Raw genomic sequence first — 19,383 nt, 5'->3', positions numbered from 1 at the left:
GTGGGGGGCTGAGTGAGGTCATTGCTTTGCCAATTAAATACACACATACACACTCACACCATTGTACCCACACTGGCACTGCTGGGGGCTGGGGATCGTTACTACATTGAAATCCTGCAGCTCACAAACATATGTACTAGTTCCCCTTTAAATGCAGCCCCAGTGCTGTGCTTGAGTGAGGGGCCTCTATGGGCTACTCCGCATTCTTTTTCTTTTCTGCTGTTACATCAGAGCACCCCCCCCCCAGACAGATGTGCAACTGGCAGCAGGATGTGTTTATGAGGAATTGGTGAAAAAGCCTCAATAAAATTCATTCTTTCTGCCCCAAACTGATTGGCTTTGAGCTATTCTCTCCCTGGATAAATGTAAAAGCAAAGCTGAGGGGCTCAGCAACTCTAATAGGGCCCAAATCACTGGGGGGTTAGCACTACTGTCATGTGCTTTATGATTTGTGAGCTAAGCCATAAAGCAAGACAGGACTGCTGTGGTGTTGTCTTAAAGGAAGTAGAGACAGACATGCTTACCAGCAGAAGAACGTTACCCCACACTAAAAATGCAGAATATGTAGATTCTCTGGGGAAGGGGGTCATAACCTAAAGAATACATGGGATGAAATGAGGGGGCACATATAGGAGCCCCCAGGTTCTCTTGCCTTTCCCAGTCACTTCTTTTATTAAAGGGTATTTGGACAAAAACAGGGGCACTGGCTGAGTAGCAAATATCTAGGGGATTGTCATTATGTACAATCAGACATTTACATTGTAGCACTGTGTTTAATTACTTTACACTTATGTTCTACAGAAACACACCTTGAATTTAAAAAATCACTATGCTTGGTTTGCTCGGCCCGATGGTGCTCCTGTCTCCATCAGTGCCGCATCCAAGATGGCGGCACCCATGAACCACAAAATAAAAGAATGCCAAGGATGCCAGTGCGATGCTCGATTGTAGGTTTTGTTTGGAACATTCCTGTTAAATTGTTTCCTGGACTTTCGACCCTGCCTGAACCTCGACCTTGATATTATTCCGCCTGCCTTTTGGACTTTTGCCTGGACTTTGATTACGGTTACACCTGATCCTATATGTACCGCAAACTTGGACATGAACCCCTAAAGCTTCCTCCTTGGTCCTGACTACTCCCGCTGGGAGCAGATAGGCACCCTGACACCTAGTCTTTATATCTACTTACTATACTCTATTCTTCCATTATTAAGCCTAAAAAATAGGGAATGACCATGAAATAGGCCAAATGATTAGAAGCAAGAGGCCCACTGACACCTGGGCCCACCGGGAGTTTTCCTGGTATCCCGGTGGGCCAGTCCGACACTGCACCTATAGGAAATCATTTCAATGGCCCGTCATCACTCCATAAAGGATTTAAGAATTTTGGTTCTTAAGGGCAATTTTCAAACAGATAATGATAGAAAAGTGTGGGAATACAAATTAATGGAAACTTTCGATTCTCTGGAGAAGGGACTAAACCTGGGCCTTGGATTTATGACTAATTATCTGGACTAAGAAAGGACTGCACCAGGTCAGAAATGCAAACATGTCTGGATATGGATATGGAGAGCATATGGAATTCCTTTGATTCTACACTCCAATAATTCAGCCCTATTTATATTCAGCCTCTTTGACCCACATTATATTGTGCCTTCAGGGTCAGACTGGGCTGCGGGACACCGGGAAAAAAACCAGTGGGCCCCCGGCTCTAGTGGGCCCCGCCAGCCCAGATCCGCAACCTGGATTTCTTCAGGATTCAGAGCCCCCACCTCAAAACCCTGATGGCTACTGCCTCAGGGCCTCCCTTCCACAACCTCGCCGCCGTTCGTGTGCGAAAGTGCGCATGCACAATAGCGCACATCGTTTTTTGCCGCATCTAAACAGTACATGTACTGACATGCATGCGCAAGTGCGCACACGGAGAGGAGCGGGAGAAAGGAGGGTTACCAGACGGGACACTGTGTCCCTTATCTGCTTGTCTCTTGCAAATCCCCTCGTAGATGACTTTTGACACCTTACACATAGATTGATATTCCTTTTTGTTGGTCACTTGACCTATGAGCTGAATGTTGTATATATACCAGAGAACACATCAGCTTTATTGTAAACAGCTTCAAAAGGAACTAAAATGTTCAGAAAGCTTGCTGTGATTATATTAGTTAGCCAATAAAGGTATCACCTTTATACCACTTTTGTTATTTTTTATTTCAAAAGAGTTGTCCTGTAACATGTTGGTAAGAAAGTGCACCCACATTTGTTACATGATCCACAGTGCATATTGTGTGGGAGTAAAACTGGGGGAGGAGAGGTTGGTCACCTAACTGGCATATGTCACTTTGCAAGGAAAGGGCAGTTTGGGATAAACAGAGGGGCAACTGGGGTCTGACTCAGGGAGGTGGGCGCAGGGCCTTATGACAGGGGCCATAAGTTAATGGCGGGGGAGGGTTGATGGAGGGGTGCAGTGGGGTGGGTTATAAGCAGATGGAGAAGATGGAGAGGGCAGATAGTTGTAGAATAGAGGGGCAGATCATTTAGGGTTAATAGAAGAGAGGGGCAGAGAGTTTGGGGGTTGGTGAATAGAGTGAAGGGGCAGATAGTTGCGGCGGAAGAATAAAGGAGTGGTAGGAGGTCGCAGAGAGAAGGGCTGGTAATCGCAGGAGAGCAGCAGTTAATTTGGGGTAATAGAAAGAGGGGGTGATTAGCTGTAGCAGTAGGGAAAGGGCAGATAATTACTGGTGGGAGGGGGCTGCAGGGGGCAGGGACAGAGTGGAGGGAGGCGGGGGATGAGGGAGGGAACGGGGGGAGATGAGGGGGAGGGACAGTGGAATTTAGGATCCAGTTTCAGCACCAGATCTGGAGAAGAATCAGAAGGGAAAGAGAAGAGATCTGTTCGACTCGCACTGACAACATGGTGAGTCCCCGCTCTCCGTCGTCTCTTCTACCCCCAGTGCGACCCTTCTCCTCCTGCCCCCGACACTAACGTTCTGTTCTTCTCCTCCAGTACCTGCGCTGTGTCCCGCTCCTGGCCCTGCTGGTCCTCTGCTCCGCTCTGGTGAGTTCTGCCATTGGCCTGGGGAGGTCGGACTGGGGGGACTGGGGTGTTACTGGGCTGCTGCTGGGATATACTGGGAATCTCTGATGCCTTCCCTGGGCTCTGAATTCCTTACACTTAACCCCTTGCTGTCCTGCGACTCTACTTCGTGTTATATTGGCATCTAACCCCCTCTCCTGTACATGCAGGATCTGCCCGTTCCTTGTTTAACCCCTTGTCCAGTACTGAGTGTACATGTAGAATCTGCGTCAGTTCTGTATTAACCACCTCCCCTCCAGTCCTCATAGAATCAATGTGTTATCAGGCTGTTCCCCCCACCCATGACCCTCTAAATCTGTTAGGAGCTGAATCTGCCAGTGGATTTGTGGTCCCTGGAGACTTTAATCGTGGCTCTTGCCCCATGCCCACACTGTGCCACGTCTGTAGCCATAACCCCCTCTGGGCAGAGCTGAATGGGGGCAGCAGCTCATTTCTCTGAACAGACATTTTATGGTCACTTTGCACTGGAAACTCTTCATCTGCCCCCCATTCAGTGGCCCCACAACTGCCCCAGGTCTGGGCACCCCTTATGTCTCTGAAGTAGGAGACAGTGGGTGGGGGGTGTTTGGAAGCAGAGAAGGATTTTGCAAGGTTTGTACCCCCATCCAGATGGCACCAGGCCTCGTTATGTTATTCAGCCAACACAATGTGGCTGGGGCCCCTTACAAGAAAGACATGTCAAAAAGGAGCAAAGTATTTATTTTATTTTAGTTTACATATTTACATGAGGAATTACTAGTCTGTAGCCCCCCAATTGGCTAAACATCATCTGTGTTCAGATTTGGGCCCCTATTCATTATAGCAGGCTGGGGTGGCCAATATAGGGGCTTGCTGCTGTCCAGGGGGGGCTGGGTTGCCCCTTCCATCTTTATAGGGGAATTAACTGTATGGGAGGGATACAGCACATTGTATTTAATGAGATGCTCCGAGCCCACCCTTGGGTGTTGTCCCACTGCCTGACATTACAATCTGAGCCTGGGGGTAAAAATGAGATTCTGGTGCCTTTTGGTGGAGATGTGGGCAACTAAATACAGCGCTGCACAATATGTCGGTAAAAATACATGTTAATAATACTGCTTTAACCCTTCATCTGCAGGATGAGGCTCCAGGACCCTTTCTTGGAAGTGTGGCCTTAAATTCGATAATTAAGGAAAGCACTTCAAAGAAATACTGCTGTGATTACATTTTTATTGTGTAGACTACCATTCACACAACATGTTTCGGTTGAGAAAGGGCACGCAAGGCCCGAAACATGTCGTGTGAATGGTAGTCTACACAATATAAATGTAATCACAGCAGCATTGCTTTGAAGTGCTCTCCTTAATTATCGAATTGGAGATTCTACCTGAGGTTGAGTGGTTCCCTTGATAAGGATTGAGGCACTATTGCTTGGACAGAATAAAGGCAGAGTGTAAGAACACCCCCTTGAAAGTACGGCCTTAAATCTGAGACCCCCCAGGTCCGTGTTAAGGAGAGTGAGATCATTACACAGACTCAGAATGGGGGGGTTACGGTTTGGAAAGTGTCTGGGAGTAAGAAAACGTACAATACAGACCCACTCCCCTTTCCTGGAATGAGTTGAGCCAGAGCACTTAATCCATGAAGTCAAGTCTTGGTTTATTGCTCTAGTTCCTTACAGGATTCATAAGGATTTTGGGATGTCCCCCCCCCCAATTTTTGTTATTTTACTTTTAGTGTGGGGCTGAGTTAAGCTTTGTCACCCAAATAGTTAATTTGATTGTAATCTTTTATAGGTGTCTCTGGTCCAGGTGTGTCTATGGGCCTTACCTGACAACAAATGATCATGTTGTCCCCAGTAACAGTTCCCTGTATAACTCAGCCTGTAGCCTTGTGTTTTTATATGGTCACAGAACCCTGCAGTGACTTCTAATATCCTTATCATTTACAGTAGGAGGTACATTATCCCTTATAATACATGAGCGATACTCAGAGTTCCCTGTATAACTCAGCCTGCAGCCTTATGCCTTTATATGGTCACAGAACCCTTCATTGACTTCTAATATCCTTATCATTTACAGTAGGGGGTACATTATCCCTTATAATAAATGAGTGATACTCAGAGTTCCCTGTATAACTCAGCCTGCAGCTTTATGCCTTTATATGGTCACAGAACCCTTCAGTGACTTCTAATATCCTTATCATTTACAGTAGGGGGGTACATTATCCCTTATAATACATGAGTGATACTCGGAGTTCCCTGTATAACTCAGCCTGCAGCCTTGTGCCTTTATATGGTCACAGAACCCCTCAGTGACTTCTAATATCCTTATCATTTACAGTAGGGGGTACAATATCCCTTATAATACATGAGTGATACTCAGAGTTCCCTGTATAACTCAGCCTGCAGCCTTGTGTCTTTATATGGTCACAGAACCCTCAGTGACTTCTAATATCCTTATCATTTACAGTAGGGGGTGCATTATCCCTTATAATACATGAGTGATAAAGTTCCCTGTATAACTTCGGTTCCCTGACCTTTGACCTATAATAATATATTTTTTGTGCTCTGGTGAGTGAACAGATAGTGACCCCATAGGGGTATATAAAGTTATTCATAGTGTTAGTCGGAGTCAGTTAAGGTTAGTGACCTCACCCTGGTGACTTTGTACCCACCCTTGGGCATCCCATGGATAGAAGACCCCAGCAAGGGTATTACAGATAATGGAATAGCAGGATATTACTTACACCAGGTGCTCAATAATTATAGTTGTTAGACTGCAAGCTCTGCAACATGGACTCATCATTACTGTAATGAAGTTTTTGTGCTGAAAGGGTGTTTGTGGGTCTTTGGCTGCACAAAGATATTTTCTCCCAGAGCAACGGAGTGTTCAGATATTTCTGGGCGTCAGCACATGGATCCTCCTAGTGAGTCACCCTCTGGCCCAGTCGGTACAGTTACAGGGGTGAGGTCTGGGTGTGCACCCTGTGTATGTCATTCTGGGAGCCCCTTCTGCGTACTGGTAGCACCCAAAAAGTAAATTTGTATTTGTTTATTAAGAGGGTCAGTACTATTCAGTTACCGACAGTCTCCATCTTGCCCTATAGTCTCTATCTTGTCCTGCTGTCTCCATCTTGCCCTACAGTCTCCATCTTGCCCTACTGTCTCCGTTGTCCTACTGACTCCATCTTTCCCTACTGTCTCTGTATTGTCCTAGTGTCTCCATCTTGTCCTACTGTCTCCATCTTGTCATACTGTCTCCATCTTGCCCTACTATCTCCATCTTGTCCTACTGTCTCCATCTTGTCCTACTGACTCCATCTTTCCCTACAGTCTCCATCTTGTCCTACTGTCTCCACATTTTCCTACTGTCTCCATCTTGCCCTACTGTCTCCATCTTGCCCTACAGTCTCCATTTTGCCCTACAGTCTCCATCTTGCCCTACAGTCTCCATCTTGTCCTACTGACTCCATCTTGTCCTACTGACTCCATCTTGCCCTACAGTCTCCATCTTGCCCTACTCTCTCCATCTTGCCCTACAGTCTCCATCTTGTCCTACTGACTCCATCTTGTCCTACTGACTCCATCTTGCCCTACAGTCTCCATCTTGCCCTACTCTCTCCATCTTGTCCTACTGTCTCCGTCTTGCCCTACTCTCTCCATCTTGTCCTTCCTACTGTATCCATCTTGTCCTACTGTCTCCTTCTTGCCCTACAGTATCAATCTTGTCATACTCTCTCCATCTTGTGCTACTGTCTCTATCTTGTCCAACTGACTTCATCTTGCCCTACTGACTTCATCTTGCCCTACTGTTTTCAACTTGTCCTACTGTCTCCATCTTGTCCTACTGTCTCCATCTTGTCCTACTGTCTCCATCTTGCCCTACTGTCTCCATCTTGCCTTACTGTCTCCATCTTATCCTACTGTCTCCATCTTGTCCTACTGACTCCATCTTGCCCTACAGTCTCCATCTTGCCCTACAGTCTCCATCTTGCCCTACAGTCTCCATCTTGCCCTACAGTCTCTATCTTGTCCTACTGTCTCCATCTTGTCCTACTGACTCCATCTTTCCCTACAGTCTCCATCCTGTCCTACTGTCTCCGTCTTGCCCTACTTTCTCAATCTTGTCCTTCCAACTGTATCCGTCTTGTCCTACTGTCTCCTTCTTGCCCTACAGTATCCATCTTGTCATACTCTCTCCATCTAGCCCTACTGACTTCATCTTTCCCTAATGTTTTCAACTTGTTTTACTGTCTCCATCTTGCCCTACAGTCTCAGTCTCATCCTACAATTTCTGTCTTGTCCTACTGTCTCCGACTTCTCCTACTGTCTCGATCTTGTCCTACTGTCTTCATCTTGTCCTACTGACTCCGTATTGCCCTACTGTCTCCATCTTGTCCTACTGTCTCCATCTTGTCCTACTGTCTCCATCTTGTCCTACTGTCTCAGCGTCTTTCAGCAATGAGATGATGTAAATTCTGCACACAGTTTGGCACCTACTGGCCAAGATATAAGCAATCTGTTTGTACAGGAATGCTCCAGAATGTTTGCTTATGGGAGGGGGGGGGGGTTTACACCCACATAGACCCTGAGGAAAAATATTCAGTTCTCAGAAGCAGAGGCAACTGTCATGTTACAACTGCCGGCCTCCTTAGAGAGTCAGTGGGCTTCATACAACCCCCAGGAACCCAAGTCTGTGTGAGTTCTGTCATGCGGCACTTTCCTAGGACAGCTGCTGTTTGTGGAGTAAACATGGCATTTGGGGGATTGAGAAGGGGTGGGGCAGGAGACAACAAGGGAAAGTTTGGGGTTTTATTGCCTGTATTTGTGTAACAAGTAAAGAGTGACCAGATGGGCTTGTTGGGGGCTTCTGTCCGGCAAACACAGCTGCTCTGCCCCCCCTCTGTTTGTACAGGGGCTGTGTACCATGTGACCACATGTGGCTCCTCACTCCCCTCCATATGAGTGGGGAGGGGGGGGTCACAAGATCTCACCTTTGCACACATTTGGGATTAGTGTGAGACATGGACAAATAACTAAGAACCCTCCATTAGATCTGTTCCTAATTATTGCTTCAGAGTGGTCCTGGGGGCAATAACTCTGCCCAGGGTTGGACTGGAGTTAAATGAGTTCTGCCCTGTAATGCCCCTTCCATTAACTGCCCCTGCCTGTGTGTCTATCTGTCCCTCTGCCTCATCTATCTGCTCCAGTGGAATTCTGGTTTGTGCTGATCATTAGCTCCCTAATTAGCAGGGAAATGAATGGGATTTATCTCTGAACAAAACAGGAGTGACTGTGGCCAAAGGGCAGGTACTCAATGTGTTACATGGTAGTATCACAGGACATAGTGTGTAACATAGTATCACAGCACATAGTGTGTAACATAGTATCAAAGGACATAGTGTGTAACATAGTAGTACTACAGCACTTAGTGTGTAACATTTGGAGTAACAGTAACATTGTTACACTGTAACATGTTGGACTAACAGCATAGGCTGAACAAAAAAGTCTCCCAAACATCTCTGGGAACCCCCAGTGCCCAGAACAAATTCAGGGTCACATGCAGTGTTACCCCAATACCCCACATACATCAACCTAATACTCTGTACAGATACAGGGGACCTAGATTGTTATCCCAATGCCAAAGATTCCGGGGCACACACATATACTCACAACTTAGAGGAAATGGCCCCATTTTCTTACTGGATCTATATCTCCTCCTTCTCATCTCCTCCTATGTCAGACATAGTCCTCTCCAGCCAGCAGTGCTGTACATACTGTATATAATGGGCCCTGGCCTGTGCCATAAAGTAAGACATTTCTGCTGTGATGCTGCTGCTGGAAAGGAAGTAGAAACTCACGTGTATCAGTAACCTTTACTACTGAATTGGATGTACAGTTATGGAACCTGGGGTTATCCAGATAAGGGGTCTTTCCATCATTTTTATCTTCTTAAGTCTGGCTCAATAATACAAGTTAATCATATTATTGGGGCAACAGTATCAGCGACTGTGATAGGTTAGTCGAAGCTGCAAGGGGATGACTGGGGAAGTAACAAGATTAAAGGGAAAGTTGAGGTGCAGGTGTTGGGGTCAAGGGTTCATCACAGCAGGTTATTGTTGGGTCCGTGGGAAACAGATGTCAGGGAGTGGTTTTGGCTTTGCCTTTAATTAAATCTTTCTCCAGGTACAGGAGGGGGGAGGCAAGTAGGGACAGGCCTGTGATTATTGGCATTCTCACACCCCCATGGCTGCAGTTTGAGGAGGGGGATCCTCTGTAACCCACTGTGTGCCAACTCACCAATGATCACTGTCCTGCTGGGGGTGGGTCAGGCGATGTGTCCCCTGGGGTTCCCAGTTCCACTGCTGTATCACTCTGTCTCTCCTACTTGCCCTTTATATCTAGGCCCTTTCCCCTGGATTCCATCACAGTCTCATGGGCAGTCGTATACAGCAGAATGGGCCAAAAATCTTATTATTGTTGGAGTGATTTGTGCAATTACAGAACATTTTCATTTGATACTTGTTCCCACTGACCAGTCCCTCAGTGCTACTTGGGGGGGAGGTTGTTTAATCAGATCCCTTCCCAGGTGCAAATAATAAGCTCCCCATTATCTGTAAACGTAATGCACAGTCCCTTCTGTTCTTGTCTGGTGGGTACATCCGCTATGTTCTGGGCACATCAGCGCGTGTACAAGAGTAACTTTGAGTGTGGCTTTGAGAGTGAGTGTGGCTGTGAGTGTGAGTTCATTACCCACCCCGGGGACTGTTGGAATTAGAAAGAATTTTATTTCCTTCCCTATTACTTCTCCCCTCCCCAGTCTCATTCGTTTCCTGTTAGTTGGAACCTATAGTGGCACTGACCTTCTTCTGCAACCTGAGGCTGAACTACAACTCCCAGCATCCTGTTCAGTAATTCCCAGCATTTCAGTGGAAAATCATCTGCCGGCACCTAGGTTACTCCCCCCCATCTTTTGCAGGGGCCCCTTTGTTATCAGCCCCCAGTGAATGGGCGTCTAGGCTGGGGTCAGTTCTGTGTCTGGAGGAGCCAGGCTCAGGGGACACCACATTATTAGTGCAATTCCCAGGCCCCGGGGCCCTGAGCAGATAAGCAAGGGATTGTGGGATATATGAGCAAAGACTCAGGACCTTATCAGCCGGGCCTGTGATACATCAATAACTGGCACCTTACAGGTTCTGGGTCATATGGAAAGTGATAGAAAGTTGCCACCTTTTTCTTGGCTTGCCCCCGGGAAGACATGGAGGGAACATATGGGGGACAGCTGGTTACCATACAGACTGGAGAATATATTGGGGCATTGTGAGAAGGGCAAGAGGGTTTGGTGACACATGGTTTATGTTACACTTTCCTGCACAAGCTGCTGGTTTCTGAGTTGAGGCTTGGGGGGGGGCATTAGGCAGCAGTTGTACCAACATGATCCAGAGACAGAGCTGGGCCCCTGCTCCCATAACAATAGGGCCCGACACACCTCCTGTTTCTCCTGGGACCCGAAAAAGCCAAGAATTTTTTTCTTATTTTGCCTAATTGTTCCCTCTTGGCAGGGCTGGGGGTAATAAGTAAATACCCCTCTGTCTGTATTACTGGGGGTTACACTGTGACTTTGGCTTTTATTTAGGTTATGGGAAATACTGCGGGTTGCAGTACTGTGACTGGGGGTTATGTGTAGGGTTGTGGGAGATACTGGGGGTCCTAGGACTGTAACTGGGGGTATTTGGGGGTTGTAGGAGATACTGGGGGGTTATAGTGCCGGTATTTGGGGTTTATGGTGCTACACTGCAGCCAAACATCAGTACAAGGGTGATAGTGAATAGGGGGGAGCTTTGCAGACCCCAGGGTAGAAGAACATTGAGATCTGGCCAAGCCTGCTCGGAGTTATACACCCCTACACTGCCTGGGGGGGTCCATGTGAAGGAGGAAGGGATCTCGGGGTCCACTCAGAATTGTAAGCACTGGGGGGACAGAGTGTGGGGAATATGTGGGCACAGTGTTCAGTGTAGGCAGAAGGGCTTAAGTCAAATATGGGAAATAAGCCAAAGGCCTGGACTTATTGGCACAGCAGGAATCTGTTGCTCTGTGGATGCTGGGAGTTGAAGTTTAGGCAGAGCTGAGAGCCAGGAGTAAGACCAGAAAGATTAGGGTGGGCTGCGAGGGATTGTGATATTCCTTGTATTGTGTCACCTGATACTTAACGAAACCCTCCCCCCCTGCTTCTGCCCCTTTAAGGTCTGGGGGGGCTGAAGTAACTTGGCAGCTTGTGATTGGCCGATTCCAGACTGGGCTGAGCACATTGATTGGCCCACGTCCCATGTAACCAGCTGAGAGTTTGCATCTGGAATACATTACAAGTCTAGGAAATGGAATTGCCCCTCCCTTAACCCCTCACTCACAAGCTTTCACCACTGATTTCTCAGGGAAACCTTCACTAGTGACAATAATTTCTTTTTTACCTGTTTTCTGTCTTTTCTGGTGTTACTTTCCAGTCGTTACTATGACAACAGCATTCATGAATAAACTATGGCAGCATAGGTATTCCCCTGTACTAAGCACAATTCAGCAGGAACAGTCCCCTAAGTTTGCTCATAGCCTGTACAGAGAGAGCCCATAAAACTATGGTAGCATAGGTATTCCCCTGTACTAAGCAAAATTCAGCAGGAACAATCCCCTAAGTTTGTACATAGCCTGTACAGAGAGATCCAGTAATAACAGATTGCTAGCTCTGTGGGGCAGGCATAGCGAGTCCATTACTGGGCCATGCATTGGATTCCTGACCCATATGGAACAGATTAGGCAGAATGTGAGGCCATGGTAGGTATTTAGTCTTGTCACACACTGCCACCTCCTGGCTATTCCTGGTACTGTAACAGGCCTTTTGCACAGCACTCTGGCCACACACACTGTCACTCAGGCCACACACACTGTCACCTCCTGGTCATTTGTGGTACTGTCACAGGCCACCTCAGTAGTTCAGATTACAGTTCAGCCACACGTGTAGCACTGAGTTATTTGGGTCAATTCCCCTTTATTCTGAGCTTGCAGAGCTTTCTTTCTTCCCTTGGTGGAGCAGAAGTGAGCAGGCCTAGTGATTCTTAGAGAACATGGAATGGACCTGCCTTTCTATTGACCCGGTTTCTGTCTCTGTTGTACCAGGAGGAGCCCAAGAGCAAGTCTAAGGTGTGCGCCAATGTGTTCTGTGGTGCAGGAAGGGAGTGCGCCGTGACTGAGAAAGGAGACCCTACCTGCCTGTGTATTGAGGTAAGATATTGGGCTCATGGAAGGGTAACACTCCCACTGTCAGGGGGTGAGGGCAGGGTGCATGGCAGTTTTAACTGATGTGTCCCCCCCCCCCCAGAAATGTAAATCACACAAAAGACCAGTTTGTGGAAGTAACGGCAAAACCTACCTGAACCACTGTGAGCTGCACCGTGATGCCTGTCTAACTGGCTCTAAGATTCAGGTTGACTACGATGGACACTGCAAGGGTAAGTAAGGCCTTCTGACCCTGGGTGGGGAAACTGGAGGTAGTGAAGGGTGATGGGGAAAGTAAAGCAAGATAGAAACAGTAGGGTAAGTTAGAGAGAGAAGGACAAGATGGAGACAGCGGGGCAAGATGGAGATAGGGCAAGATAGAGCAAGTAGGAAGAGATGGAGACAGTAGGACAAGATGGAGACAGTAAGGTAAGATGAAGACAGTAGGACAAGGTTGACTACGATGGACACTGAAAGGGTAAGTAAGGCCCCTGGGTGGGGAAACTGGAGGTAGTGAAGGGTGAGGGGGGGGGAGTAAGGCAAGATAGAAACAGTAGGTAAAGTTAGAGCTAGTAGGACAAGATGGAGAGAGTGGGGCAAGATAGAGACCGTAGGGCAAGATGGAGACAATAGGACAAGATGGAGACAGTAGGGCAAGATGGAAACTGTAGGGCAAAATAGAAACAGTAGGACAAGATGGAGACAGTAGGACAATATGGAGACAGTAGGACAAGATGGAGACAGTAGGACAAGATGGAGACAGTAGGGCAAGATGGAGTCAGTAGGACAAGATCGGGACAGTAGGACAAGATGGAGACAGTAGGACAAGATGGAGACAGTAGGGCAAGATGGAGACCGTAGGGCAAGATGGAGACCGTAGGACAAGATGGAGACAGTAGGGCAAGATGGAGACTGTAGGGTGAGATGGAGACTGTAGGGTGAGATGGAGACAGTAGGACTAGATGGAGAAAGTAGGGTGAGATGGAGACAGTAGGACATGATGGAGACAGTAGGACAAAATAGAGACAGTAGGACAAGATGGAAACAGTAGGGTGAGATGGAGACAGTAGGACAAGATGGAGACAGTAGAGGAAGATGGTGGCAGAAGGGTAAGATGGGGAGCAGTAACACTTTATGTCAGTGCTAAACTGTTGTGTTGGCCATTCAGGCCCAGCTTGAGGGGCCAACCCGAGTGCCAGAGGTTGGACACTGAGAGTTTGGCCCACATAATCTGTTTGTCATTGGGCCTTGGTAGAACTAAAGGCGTCACTGCCCACAAGAACCTGTTAGATGAGTGTGGGCCACAGAAGGTCCATTATGTTTGATTAATCAGACTTTCTGTTCTGTTCTTGTGCAGAGAAGACATCGGACACCCCTGCGGCTGTTCCAGGTAGGAGAATATTCCATTCATTCCATGAGATTCCTTTTCCCAGTAACAAAAGTGGCCACATCCTGCCCAGTTATCCTGGTGTCAGTACCCATGGGGTACAGTGAAGAGACACACAGAGTCCCCTCTTAGTACTGGCACCAGGATAACTGGGCATGATGGGTTTGGGGCAGTTTGAGTGCTGTGTTGGGGTTGGGTCTCTGTGCTGTACATATAATATATATATATATTTATATATATATATATATATATATATATATATATATATATATATATATATATATAATGATTCTTTCCATGTGCCCCCTCCCCACGCAGTTGCCTGTTACCAATCTGACCGCGACGAGATGCGCCGGCGAGTGATCCACTGGCTCCAGACTGAGATCATTCCCGACGGCTGGTTCTCCAAGGGCAGCGACTACAGCGAGATCCTCGACAGGTACTTCAAGGTAAAGTGGCATTCAATTATTGTACTGGGGAAGCTTCAGAGGGGAGGCGGATGAACAGGAGGGGGCGGATGTGTAAATTGGTGCCTGTGTTGGGGCAGGTGGGGGAGATGATTTAAAGGAGAAGGAGGTAGGATGGATGTTCCAGGGGCAGAGCAGCTACTACACACATTTGGGCAGTGGTGTCTGTGTTACGGATCAGGAGGAGTTCCTTGTGCTCCACTTGTGAGAAACAGGGGCAGCGCTGCTGCAGGAGGGGTGTGATGCAGGGAGGCAGCACTTGTGTTTTAGGTGATGCATCTGGCACAAAGCAACTGTTCTGCCCATACAAGGTCCAGAAGGGGCTTGTGTATGGGTATTGGCTGTGAGTGTGAGCAGGCTGTTTGGTTGAATCTATTCGACAGAAAACAGAGGCAGCTGCGCAACTTCTTTGAATTGCAGGTACAGTGTGGCCCTTGTGTCCAACTGTGGCTCCCATACCAGCAGCACCTAAGCAATACAGAGATAGTTTTGTGCCCTCAGAAATGACAAGTTTATTTATTCAGGGGCCACATGAGTTTCAGGTGTTTCCCCTCCCGGGGGCCCAGATCTCACGGAGACGCTGCTGCCTCTGCCATTGATATAAAGCAGCACTGGCAGTCGGTGAAAATGAGGGCTCAGTGCCATCTGTCTTGTTCCCCCTTGACTGGCGCATCTGTCTCGGCAGGTCCCTTCCCTGATGGGGTTAATGGCTGATTTGTGTCGCCCGGGGAGGGGACAATATGGGGACAAGGAGCCGCCATCAGGAAGATAAATGAGCTGGAAGTCCAGTTCAGTTTTACAGGGCAGCTGTTCCCATGGTGACAAGAATGCACGGATGGTTCTGCCACCTGAATGTAACTGCTGCTAATGGAGTGTCCCACGGGCCCCTGTGGATTGTCAGGATGTGAGACAGTTGCAATGACTCATGGGAGTCTCACATTCTGTACTGAGTCAATTACATGCCCACATTTACCTGAATAGACGCATGAGGAGAAATGAATAAAAGAACAATGGCAGAGTTGCTTGGGTTATTCCATGTGCAGAGCTTAGAGAAATGTGACCCCCCCCAATACTCATGTTTCTCTCCCCCACACTCAGAAATTTGATGATGGCGACTCCCACCTGGATTCCGCTGAGCTGCAGAGCTTCCTGGAGCAGAGCCAGAGCACCAACATCACCACTTACAAGGACGAGGAGACCAACCGGATGCTCAAGTGAGTGAGGGGCAGGGGGGCTGCAGGGAGGCATTTCCCACGAACGGACAGCAGGTGGCACTCACCAATTCTCCAGCCACCCAATGCCATTGTTTAAAGGGCCAGTAACATCAGGTACCTCAGGCTACTGGGTTTTACTGTCGGCCCTGGTGCCTCCAGAATACAGGCCACGGTCACTTTCTGGCATTAAATGTATTTCCCTTTATTTATTGAATAGCAGCATTAAAATATTCCCATTCATCTATTATTTACTTGGCAGCAGGAAATGCTTACAATTCTCTTCCTGGTGATTGGCTGGCAGTGACGAACTTGGGTGTGTGGCTACTGTAATGGGGAACAGGGACCCCGCTCCCACTAGTCTCTAACAGTAAATATGCCCCCTGGGGTAGTAACCAGTGTCCTGTGTTCTGTCTGGCAGGAGTCTGTGTGTCGAGGCTCTCATTGAACTGTCTGATGAAAATGCAGACTGGAAACTGAACAAAAATGAGTTTCTCAAATGCTTGAATCCCGACTTCCAACCATCTGAGAAAAGTAGGTACCAATTTACTACCTACCTGTCCATTGCCTGCACCATTGTCTTATTTAATACCCCTGTCCCTTTATCTGCACCTTTTCCCCAACATGTAATAAAAGGCACTAAGTTTGCCCAGGAGCAGTAACCAGTAGCAGCCAATAAGATGTTTGCTTTTAAACATGTGACCAGGAAATTCTACCTGCTGATTGGTTGCTATAGGTTACTGCCCCTGGGCAAACTTAGTGCCTTTAATTACATAACCCCTCTAGTGTCTTTTCTTCAACCTTCCAGTCCCTTACTCCCCTCTATCTCCCCTAATTCTCTCTATCTCCCCTCCTGCACTTCTATCCCTCTTGTTCAGTGCTGACCTGCACCTCTTCTCTAAAGCCCCCCATCCCTTCTCTTTGCTTTCAGACACTTACCTGCACCTTCAGCTTATTCCCTCTCCCCATTCTCTGCTCCTCTATCTCTGCTGTTTCTCTTTGTGCCCCTTAACTCTGTACCCCCCCATCTTTACAGTAATTTAATTGCACATTTAGCTCCCCAATTCCCTCTATCCCCTTATTTGCACCTCTATCCCCCTCTCCTCTTTCCACTCACGTACTCTAATTTTTTTTCGTTGGCAGAGTGTGCACTGGAGGATGAGACATATGAGGATGGAGCTGAGACCCAAGTGCAGTGCAATCGCTGTGTGTGCGCCTGTGGGAACTGGGTGTGCACCGCCATGGCATGTGAAGGTACCGTCACCCCCAAATAAATGTTCTTTTCGCACAATTCTATAACCACATAGTACTCTTTCTAATGCAAACAGTACAGTAGCCATATGGGCTGATATAGATTGGTACTTATATCATGTCCTGGTTTCAGACATTAATGCAGGCAGGTGCCCAGAAGGGCTGGGAGATGTATTGCATCTAAACTTACCCCCCACCCAAAATACCCTTGTGTAGCACCTGACTATTGCGGCTGTACAATAATGACTGCTGCTCTGTGCTTTGCAGGGAAGGACGGGGACCATGGAGAAGACATGGGCAGATACGTGGAGGAGATCAGAAAGCAGCAGGTGAGTTACCTGCTCATAGTGGCACTTAGCAGCTGCACATGTCTTCCTGGTGAGAGGCCCCAGACTAGGCTCAGTGAAATAAGTCCCAGCTAGTGGAACTACTGAGCAGACGCAGTCTCTCTGGTCACATGTGTAGGTGTTCTGATACAATTCTATTGTATTGTGACATTGAACTGATTTGTGCCCCCCCCCCACAGGAGACTATTGAAAATTCCAAGAGCAGCAGCGACAAAGACGCCTAAAGCCAAGATGCGGATTCCATTTGCTGCCAGGGGCCGCCCAGGGGCCACGTCAAGAGCAGATTTTATATTAATATGCATCAAAGACAAATTATTCAGATTTTAGGGCATAGGTGCAACAAGAGGGGAGGAGGGACTTGAGGGGAGTTTCGCTCCCGAACCAAAAATTACGATGTCACTTCCTTGTGTGGATTGTGGGTGCCCCCTGTGTGCGGTTCCTGTGCAATAAGGCACTCATCTCTTGTGTTACTGGGGGTCTCTCCATTCAGGGACCTCTACCATTAAAATATACAAGGCCTTCCTAGGACTGCCCTATCTTGTGGCCCAACCCTGCACATTTTGAGTGCCTTATTGCACCTCCTTTCTACTGATGAGTGCAAATAGTGTCCCCATCCCAAATAGTTTCACATTTAAACCCCCCCCCCCCTAAAATGGGATAAGGGACACAATTAGCCTAGGGTTGACTTGCTGGGCACCTTCCCTTGCATTTGTTGTGGGACACTGGCCAATGCCCCAGGGCCCCCCATTGGATTTCGGGAATTCTGGGCTGCTAACAGACCATCTGCTTGTAGCTGAACCATGAACTGGTTGCTGCCAGAAGCATAGGTCTTTTAGGGGGTCACTTGTTTTGGAGCAGAATGGACCATAGTTACCCACTTTGTAAGCCCCACCCCCAAGGAACATGTTATGGTGTTATATTTTCCAGAACACAGTCAAGCCCATATTGTATCTTTCCCTTTATACTTTGTCTCTAGTAGTATTTACGTGTGTAATTGTAGGTGTAGTTTTTATATTATTTCCTAAACTCCAAGGCCACTTGTCCTTAAAGGGCTACTGCACATGGGGGGGGGTGGTATGGCTATTTGTAGGACCATATAGCATGGGTGTCAGTGACCCATCTAACTATGTACAGGGGATGGTTCCCACACACATTGAATACTTGTCCCTCTTTAAAAGAGAAGTATCTGCCCACAGGGACATAAATCTGTCCAAGAGGGAGGAGTTTAAAGGTTCCGCCCATGAGGAACTTGCATTTTCCATTTTGGCAGGACTGCCTACGGGGAATTTTATGATTGGTGCTGTGTTTGTGCCCACAGGGGGTACAGATTAGTGGTTAGGCAGTGAAATTACTTGAAATAAATGTTGCCAGATATTTCAGGGTGTGTTGCGGGGGGGGGGGGCGTCCAGTAGCTGATACAGATCCAATTGCTGTGTGTGGCGGAGTGCTGATAAGCTGTAATTATGAAATATCCTCTCGGACAGTAATTAGTGACCCCCTGTGTAAGGAAAATGTAGCCCCTCCCTCCCAGTGCAACTGAACCCCCCAGTGGGCCACCTGTGTGATACAAGTACACGTATGATCCATTGATTCGATGCTGTGCCACAGTGGCACCAGGCTCCTCCTTCTCAGAGGGAGGGGCTTGTGCACATTGTATCCTATCAGACCCGCTGATTTCCCCCCTCTCAGTATTCAGAGCTTCCTTTCCTGCGTATATTTCACAGCCATATTTGTTTTTATATTTGTATATTTTTTTTTATTCTATAACGACCAAATAAATAAATTAAAAGACTCGTGTGAGTGTCACACTCAGTCTCATTGTTATGTCTTGGGTGTTGGAAGGACCCGACAATGTGCCAATACTGGGGGCAAAGCGTGTGACCAACAGTCTCGCCTGATTGGACAGAACTTGATTGTTTAACCACAGGGAACCCCTTGAAAGCAGCTGTTAATATAGCTTCACAAAGGGGCAATTTCAGGCAAGAAACACCTCCACTGCACCCATAAAGTGGCCTGGGGGCTGGTTCAAGGGGAAATAACCTTTATTCTGTTTCCCATCACAATGCTGGGCCCTTTGTGCCACCATGGTGGGCCCCAGCAGCCAGCCAGCCTATCCAATACCCTGTGTGGCCCGACTGTCCTGACCTAAACTGTTTCTCACATCTGGAAGGGGTTAAAAAAGTCTTAAAGGTAATGCTTTCCATCTGCAGTAAGCTTACTAGCATGCCTGGATTTAATGTGTTTATTTTCTGCAGTGGTCTTACTGACATGTATGGGGATAATCTGCTCATAATTCATTTCCTTCTGGCCTCTTATTGGTATATCTGGGGTTCATATGCTCATTATCCATTCTGCAGTGATCTTGTTGGCAAGTCTGTGTTAAGTGTGCTCATAATTTAA

General features: G+C 47.6%; 1 protein-coding gene across 1 annotated transcript; it reads left to right on the top strand.

The window, feature by feature from the left end:
- The first annotated feature begins 2,876 nt into the window (after nucleotides 1-2,876).
- Nucleotides 2,877-18,774, top strand: xfrp (follistatin-related protein). Its single transcript, NM_001087963.1, is given in 11 exon segments — nucleotides 2,877-2,914; nucleotides 3,005-3,055; nucleotides 12,222-12,326; nucleotides 12,424-12,553; nucleotides 13,678-13,710; nucleotides 14,026-14,156; nucleotides 15,273-15,388; nucleotides 15,807-15,919; nucleotides 16,529-16,639; nucleotides 16,904-16,965; nucleotides 17,163-18,774. Coding segments are annotated over 11 exon segments (900 nt in total). The 5' UTR covers nucleotides 2,877-2,911; the 3' UTR covers nucleotides 17,208-18,774.
- Nucleotides 18,775-19,383: the final 609 nt, after the last annotated feature.

Source organism: Xenopus laevis, chromosome 2S (assembly GCF_017654675.1).
Source record: "Xenopus laevis strain J_2021 chromosome 2S, Xenopus_laevis_v10.1, whole genome shotgun sequence".
NCBI classification, from domain to species: Eukaryota; Metazoa; Chordata; class Amphibia; order Anura; family Pipidae; genus Xenopus; species Xenopus laevis.
This window is presented reverse-complemented; position numbering and strand designations above follow the sequence as displayed.